The 8,632-nt window shown below is 34.0% G+C and overlaps 1 protein-coding gene across 1 annotated transcript; it reads right to left on the bottom strand.

Annotated features, from left to right (window-relative positions):
* Nucleotides 1-982: 982 nt before the first annotated feature.
* On the bottom strand, nucleotides 983-7,220 carry LOC118035951 (transcription factor-like protein DPB). Its single transcript, XM_035041625.2, has 9 exons — nucleotides 6,698-7,220; nucleotides 6,282-6,364; nucleotides 6,089-6,132; nucleotides 4,628-4,690; nucleotides 4,358-4,504; nucleotides 4,202-4,270; nucleotides 3,988-4,086; nucleotides 1,903-1,973; nucleotides 983-1,583 (listed from the first exon to the last, which is right to left on the bottom strand). Exons 1-9 carry the CDS (start codon nucleotides 6,949-6,951, stop codon nucleotides 1,343-1,345), a joined length of 1,071 nt encoding a protein of 356 aa, XP_034897516.1. The 5' UTR covers nucleotides 6,952-7,220; the 3' UTR covers nucleotides 983-1,342.
* Between the last annotated feature and the right edge of the window lie 1,412 nt (nucleotides 7,221-8,632).

Here is an 8,632-nt window from a genome sequence, read left to right as displayed (position 1 = left end):
AGTTTTTGAGATTAAGCTTGATGAGTTATTTTAATTTGGTTTTTAAGAAGTTAACACAATCTCCCCCGGATCACAGGTTTGATGGGTAAACAGTTTTTTATTATTGATTTTTTAAAAATTTCATCATTTAACATTTTATTAATTAAGAATTAAATTTCATGATTTGTTTTGATTTACTTTTTATGAGGTTATGTTAATCTCATTATCAAAGTTGGGAGTATAGTGGATTAAATCAGGTTGACTTGGGTTTTTTTTCAATATTTTTTTAAATTGATTTTGTTTTTTTAATTTTATTCTTCAATATTGAATTGATTGAGAATTGTGCTTTATAATTTATTTCGATTTAATTTTCTATAGGGTCATCTCAGCATCATAACCTAAATCGCAGTTTTGATAAATTAGTCTGGATTGACTTGAATCGTTTTTTATTTTACTTCCTATGAGGTTATCATAATCTTTATGATCTAAATCACGGATTTGACGTGTTAATCGTGGATTCAAGTCGTAGGTTTGACAAGTTAATCTCGGTTAACTCGGATAATTTTTATTTTATTTTTTTTTAATTTTATCCTTAATATTAAGCTAATTAAAAATCAAATTTCATTATTTATTTTGATTTGTTTTTTTGTAAGGTTATCATTATCTTATGACAATAGATTAATTTTGTTTTGCTATAAAAAAAAAGCTAGCAATGATCGAATATTATTTTTATGTTAAACAAAATTTAATCCGAACTACAATATAAGCCAAATATCTAAGTAGTATTAATAAATTTGATTAAAAAATAAAAATAAACAGATGATAATCAAATTGGACAGGCCTCGAACTAGTTTAAAACAATGGAGATCACTTTCTTGCATGTTCCATCATAATAAGCGCCCTTGCCTTCCTTTTCTAGGTATATATATCTGCCATTGAATTAAAATACAAATAAAACTGGGTAACAGAATGATAACATGGATGAAGCAAGTGCAAGGCAACATAAACTGAACATTAAATTCTCGATGATTGAATTAATTCTATCATTGTGTGTAAGCCTGGACACTCCTACGTAGCCTAACAAACTAAACTTAATTTTTCCCACAATGGGAAGAAAACAACAGGAAAAATGATTAAAAAATTACAAAAGCGAATTCTAAGGCTGATAACCTGACCAAACCACGCGTTCCATGGAAGTCTCAAAGCAAATGGACCAATCTGCTTTGTAATCTCAACTCCTCCTAAGATGGGCAAACTGTGAATGGGGATAATATCGAGAGGAGCCAATCTCCAGCAAGCTACTTTACACAATATACAGAATCAGCTGACGTTATTGCCCATGGCTCAGATGATTGAGCATGACTCAATGCTCATGCTTAACACGTGCTTTTATTATTCCAGGAAGAGGAGGAGAGGTAGGGAGCCTAACGGGATTGTTTGTCCTTGGGGAAGTACCGATTTGTGGTTGATACATGATGGACATGCTAGAACCTTCACCTCCGTCAGCCGCTGGATTGGGTGCAGCCATCTTATCACTCTGGGGTCTCTCACAAAACTTCATTGCCTTGAGAACATAATTATCATCATGGAGCTCGAAAGGAGTGCTGCAAACAGAGTGCAATAAAAGTGTTGTCAATGGAAAAACTCTTTAACTTTCACTGATTGGGGACGAGGAGAATAACAAGGTCCAGAAGTGCTCAGTTGCTAATTGAAAGTGGTATCTCTTTAGGCATGAATGATGAAAACTTATCCGAAGCCCCTTCACATCTCTTATAAATAATTTGATTATTTGCAGATTTCAAGTCCAGTCTGCCACAATGCTGTGCTTTGACTAAACCATTTCAAAATCATATGGTGTAGCAACTCAACAAACTTCACTAGCTTTACGGGGGAGAAAATTGAAGAGCTGAAGGGCATTCTTACCTATTAAAATCAAAATGAACGAGCTGCATATCTTCTGATATCTCCACTTCAACAGTTGCATGAGGGCGTGTCTACAGGTACCAATAGGGGGGAAAAAATTTTAAAAAAAAAGGCATGATAAAAAAAAAAAAAAGTGACTTCATATTCATGTACAATTCAAGAAAATATTTCCAACCATAAAGCATACTTCCAGATAAAATTTCCAACATCGTAAGGAAAATGCTATAAATCTGTTTATCCTTGGCTGATTACAAATTCCAAGAGCTCATCCCATTGCAGTAAGCTTGCCTTAAAAACTCAAAAAATGGCTTCAGATGCATAGGTAACAGTTCCAACTTACAGATATTATATTATTTTTTTCATTAAAATTAATTGTGAACTAGAGCATATGCAGACAATTATTATTTTTGCTCATATGGGAGGCTAACTGTACCAATACCCAAGATCACTTGATGTTTCTTTTTGGTGTGCCAAACATAATTTCTCTGTTGCTTGAAACCCTAGTCCACCAGTCACCCAACAATTAATGCAGTACAAGAAAAGCTCGAGACAAAAGCCTAAAATCCAAAAGGGAATCTTCAATGCAAAAGGATAGTGGAAAAGGACCTAGAAGGTGGATGGAACTTGAATTTTCAAGTCCTCAATAACAATTCCTAACCCTTTAAGGAATGGCTATCTATTGTGAGGCTTTGCTTTTTTCAGATTTCTGGAGCAGAATGTGTAATTCACATAAAAAATGTGAACGCATTCACACATGCTCTGCCTCAACAAAATTCCATCGCCACCTACTTGCAGCTAACCACTAAAAATGGCTCCCTTTATACACTGGCCTCTCCTTCATCTGCGACTGGAATCTACTGCACAAATCTTCATAATTATCAAACCATTAATCTGTAAGAACCTTCCAAACTGCAAAACCTTTAACTGACAGTTATTCATAGAAAACAGGGGTTACCTCCCTTTAACCTATTCAATGTGGGAGGCATTTCTCAATCTTCTCAACATACAAATTTAAAGTCTCTTCCTTCCACCATCCTCCTCCATATCCAGTCAGTTACTATATTCAGCGTGGATTTCTCAAATTAATTTTAGTGTTTATCACATGCAGGTGTGCAAAGAAATACTGTCTCCCTCACGCCTTGTCTGATCTATTTGCAACAACCTACAAAATATCAGTTTAATCCTATAAAGCTTAAATCCAGCTACAGAAAGCAGAAAACTTGCATTATCTCTTTATCCTAACCTATCCTATCAATCAGGTCTACATGCATGTGAAACATGGGAAGAAATAGAGGGAAACACAAATGCAGAAAACAAATGAATTCTCCAACTATTACTCTCCCAAACAAGAGTGCAAAAAAGGGAACCTAATGATCTCACAAGTGAACAGCAAATATACAAAAGCCAAACTGGATGATGTACTTTTAATTGAAAGGAGGATTTCTAATACAGTGGAAATTTTAGACCTGACTTGTACTATCCCTACCTGTGAATTCAACTAAGCCATCCATTTCACACCAAGAATCAGGATATTGAAGACTTGCTTGATCAAGGTCCATAGCACCATTTGCATGGAAGAGAAGTGGAAAGTATCAGTTAGGGAGGTGTATTTTTGTTCTGGTAAAATAAGAGGAATATTTGGGTTCATTCCAATAGACACCTAACTATCAAAATTTTGGCTAAATGATGAAGGTAAATGATTGCTGAGTACTGAATCTGCTGACTGCAATATGCAATACATAAACTAAATTTTTTAGATGAAGTTAAGCAACTGGTGACTGCAGTGCAAACAAAACATATTAACAGAATAACAGCTGAAAAAGGAACCATTCTACAGATTTGAGAAACTCATCTAAAGTAAAACATTTATAAATCTTTTAACCCCGAGGATGGATGGACAATAAGAGAGTTAAAACGCTATTGCTTAAATAACAAACTAGAGAATTTTGAGAATCCTATTGAATTTTGAACAGGGTGGCTGAGCTAAAACCATGAAGTTACATCTTTTTTCGTTGCAGTCTAAGATGTTTAAAATTAAACTAGTTGATGGTCAAATATCCAAAGTAAATTGAGGAAAACTTTTACCTGAACCAGAATAAAAGGCAATGACACACCACCACTAGGAGCATTTCCTGAGCTGTACAGTTGTTCATTTCGCTGTATCAGGTTCTGAAGGCCCATGAACTTGATTGGACAAGACAAGTCAGTTAAAAACACCAATGAGTTTAGCAAAGAGGAAAATGCCTAAGCGCATGTATCTAGCTTAAAATTCAAACCATACGAGTGTAGCTATTCTCACTTGTTCCTCCAGTTCTTGTAAATAGGCAGCTTTCTTTTCAATCCTATTTCTCAATCCAAGACGCTCAGCCTAATAATATTCAAGGAGTTGGAGAAGATCATGTAAAATCTTAAAAGTCAAAAGTCAGTTCTGTTGATACACAAGAAAAGCACATACCTTTAATTCTTCAATATCACTGAGGCTAGTCCGGGGGAGACCTTTCCACTGTATTTCCTTTTTATCCTTAGATATAATGTCTAATGCCATGAGTACATTCAGAGCATCATACACCCTCCGCCGTATGTTTTTCTCATCATATTGTTGCTGCCAAATGAAATTAATACAAAAAAATAAAATGGACCCGCGCCGTCAACTTTTAAGTTTTCACTTAAGATCAAGGATATATACAAAAAAAGGGCAATAAATTTAGTTGACAAAAGAGATAACCTGATCTGGCGTAGAAACACTATTACTAGGGTCAGCAAACTCAGCAACAAGTTCATCTGCTACCTGCGAATTACTTAAAACTCTCAGATATGGGTACAGGAACTTGTGATGATCATAGAAATATATATATATATATATATATATATATATATACAAAGAACTGAAAAGGCATCAATTCTAGTACACAAAACATTAGAACTTAAAGCTATTCCAGAAACTTTAACAGAGCAAGCCAAATAAAATCAAAGCAGATAAAAACAAATTCTTAATCAACAAAATGTTTGTATGCACACGTGACAGGTCACCAAGAAAGCATTCAACTATTGCATAAAGATCTAGAAGGATATTGACAAGGTATAACTGTTCCTGGCTGCCATCATCAGGAAAGTCAATTCATGATCAATCCAATTTGTCTACATGGAGGACTAGGGAAACATTTTTAAGTGCTTAAAGGTCTGAAATTCAACTTGGAAGTGAAAAGGAGAAACAATCTTTCAGCATCTCCAGATATTCTCTTTATGGCCTGCTAAATGGGAATGTAGACTCCATCTCTTCCATCCCCCTCCAATCAACAACCAAAGCAAAGTGGTGGAGTGCATAGCCCCCAACAACTACGCCATGATCAACCCCTGAAATGGTGATTGATATAGATTTTTATGTACTGCCAACAAATCTGACAAAAAATTCAACTTCTCTCTCATACATAACGCTCAATTGACCAATGTGAACTTTATAAATACTCTGACCACTATGCAATGTCATTCATTCTAGGACATTAAATATCGAGTAGTTCATATATTATCCTCATTCAAGAATAAAGGAAGACTTCTTTTGACAGCTCCAATACAAAACAAGTACGTTCCTGGGGATCTCAATCAATGAGCTGAGACCCTGCTATCTCTAGTGCTATTGCCTCTGAATTTCAAACCTAATCTCCCAACTAACCTCAACAAAAATATGCCTTTACCTGATAACCATAAAAGGGTGCATGGAAGCACCAGAGTATCTAGAAAAAGTAACATGTTAAAAGTTCAATAAAACATTTGGGATAAAGCAGAAGTACCAGCATACTTCAAATGCTATCTATCTATCTAATGCCATTACATGGTAAAAATAAGTTCCAGGTTGTCACTTGTATATATAAATAAATGAAGCACTCAGTAAGCACAGTTGGGAATGACTAAGTTCTCATCCCATTTTATATGCTAAGAACAACCTACTTCTGTGTTACTGGAAACCAAGGTGGAGCATATGTATGCTAATTGTTTATCGAAACAAAACAAGAACAATAGCCAATGCTCCATGTGTAACATTTTGACGTCTTGATGTAAGGGAAATTTACAGTGCTGCAAGTAGGTCATCTATACATAAGAAAAGGCATTTCCTGGAAAACAAGTGCCTGATGCAAGAAAAAGAAAAGAATAGAAAAGGAAATGAAGTGACTTCAAGAAACCACCTGACCTCATTGTAAGTGGTTGTTCCTTTGGATTCCACCTTTTCACAAACTGTAGAGAAGCAAAACAGTAGTAAAATCATGACGTCAACTCGGGTATGGCAATGTATCCTGTCTTTGAGAAGACAAGCATACACAAGTGCTGATGATTTCTCAAGTTGTAAAAAAGGAGACATATTAGAAAATGATGAATGCAAACACCTTTCATACTAAATTGACGAAGTCCTCTACCACTCTTATCGGCTCCACCAGCTGCCCGTTGACCTCTCTTTTTCTTCTTATTACTGATCATGGATAAAAACAACTTTAAGCCTCGCAATCGAATCCCTTTTTGGACAATTAAATCAAAATTCACAATTTCAAGACTATCCTAAAATTGAGGCAGAAAGTTATTGTTGTTGTTGTTGTTGTTTTTTATTATACAATGGCTGGCTGGCTGGCATACAATAGCAACCAACAGGTAACAAATTCAGTAATCAAAACAAGAGCAACATGATTTAACAATATATACACGTAAATATAAAAACCCTTCTCTTAAATTATATTTTATAACATGAAAGCGTGATTAATCAACCACTAATGATAATGAGAAAAAGAAGAAGAAGAAGAAGACTGACGCTGCGGCATCTTGAGTGGCAGCATCATCAGCGGCGTGAATGTCGAGATGGTTCAACCTTAAGAAAGTGGTGTCACTAGCGGGAGTGGCCATGGCGTGCTCGCTCCTGCTGGATGGAGACCCCACACTGCCGCTAGTTGACACCGATTGGCCAGACACCCAAGACCCGGTGGTGGCTCCTCCTCCTCCTCCCCTAGTAGCAGCCGACGACGGGTGCCTGTCTCCATCTTCTAGGTGGCCCCCACCAGTAACCATTTAGATTATATGTGTGTATGTATGTATCTATATAGTAAAATAAATAACAAAAATTAAAAACAATCATAAAAAGAAAAGGAGAGTGATGAGAATGGTGAGTTACAGTTTGGAGGGGGTGGGGGAAGGGTGATAAACAACAGACGTGATCTTTCGGAATTGATCTGATGAAATAGGGGAGCGAAGGTGTGGGAAGTGGGAATCCTTTTTTATTTTTCTTTTTAAGCTCAACACAACACACGATGCGGAAAAGAGGGAAATTTCAGGGTTTGGTAAGGTGTTTTTTTTTTTTTTGTTAATTTTTATTCTTATTTGTTGTGTTAAACTAGAGTTGATCTGATTTAATTTAATTGGCAATTTATTAACAGGTTAACGTTGTTAAAAATTAGTTTGGTTTTTTTTTTTCAAAAAATAATATACTCTTAACCTTTTTTAAAAAGAATTCAACATAATATTATTTTAGATCAGCCTGAATTAATTTGTTCAACCTATTAATACAAATAGAAGTTATAACAACAAAAACCACTCAAAAAACACATAATTTGATGAGTAAAAAATTGCATATATAAATTCTAAATTTATAATTTCATGTTTTGAAAAATAAGGCTAATAATGTTTGCCTTCTTAGAGATTCACAAAATCTTTAAAAAGACCTGAAATATTTACTATGAAACAAATCAGAATCCTAAAGTATAAATGAAATTAACATAAAATTTTAAATAAAATAATAAAGTCGAGAAATCAAGAAAAGTAATAAAATTAGCCTGAACAACATTTTCTAGGCCTAATTTTGTGAGATCTGATGAACGACAAAATGATTCTCGATAAGAAAACTATATGTAGAATCAACAATAAAAATTTGAGCATGATCCAATGATTGGATCTCCTTTTATGATCTTTTTTATATAAACCTCATGATCACGTAGTCACATAACCTATAACAAGATTGACAACAAATCCCTAAAAGCTAAAATATGTTTGATAGGAGTGTGACATAATAAAAACATGTCTTAAGATACCAACATTATTGAAATAAGAACCCCTACTCTACGAATATCAATTCGTGAACAAGAAGTATAAGAAATGCGTCACAAAGTCAATTAATCTTTGATAAGTTAATTTAGTTCGTTAGAAAATCAAAGAATGCGATAATCTCTCTCACATAACTTAAATAAATTTAGCAGCAGTAGTATTATCAAGTCAATATTTTATCCTTACAAAAGAGTATTTATACTCTTGAAAATAAAATAAAAAAACTATAATGCTAATGGGCTAATGGTACAGACACACACCAAATTTAAATAAAAATCAAACTAATAAAAATAAAATTTAAAAATAATAAAATAAATAAAACAATAGTCTAAATTTATTTTTAGCCCTTTACAACATATGATAGTGAAAAATAGTAAAGAAAAATAATTATTGAAGAATCCTTACTGAACAAAAGTTTGATGTCTTATAAAAAAAGAATTAATTTCTGATTAATTAATTCTTTTTGTTTGATATGAAATCCTTGTAAAATAAGTCAAAGGCTGTCATATAAGTTTCCAATAGCATTAAGGAGTTCTTGTAATGGATGAAATCTATAATTCTTAAGGAAATAATGTTTTTTCTATTTTCACACTTTGTTGGCAGATTCTACGCTCAGCTTTAAACACGTCGTTGGAAAGGTACAGATGCATAT

Source organism: Populus alba, chromosome 16 (genome assembly GCF_005239225.2).
Source record: "Populus alba chromosome 16, ASM523922v2, whole genome shotgun sequence".
NCBI lineage: Eukaryota > Viridiplantae > Streptophyta > Magnoliopsida > Malpighiales > Salicaceae > Populus > Populus alba.
This window is presented reverse-complemented; position numbering and strand designations above follow the sequence as displayed.

What these genes read in the sequence shown, in the direction of transcription:
- LOC118035951 (XM_035041625.2), bottom strand. Translation starts at nt 6,951, where the DNA reads ATGGTTACTGGTGGGGGCCACCTAGAAGATGGAGACAGGCACCCGTCG. An exon ending in TCGTCAATTTAGTATGAAAG is followed by an intron (nt 6,133 to 6,281) that starts GTGTTTGCATTC and finishes GCTTCTCTACAG; the next exon opens with TTTGTGAAAAGGTGGAATCC. An exon ending in GAACAACCACTTACAATGAG is followed by an intron (nt 4,691 to 6,088) that starts GTCAGGTGGTTT and finishes AGTAATTCGCAG; the next exon opens with GTAGCAGATGAACTTGTTGC.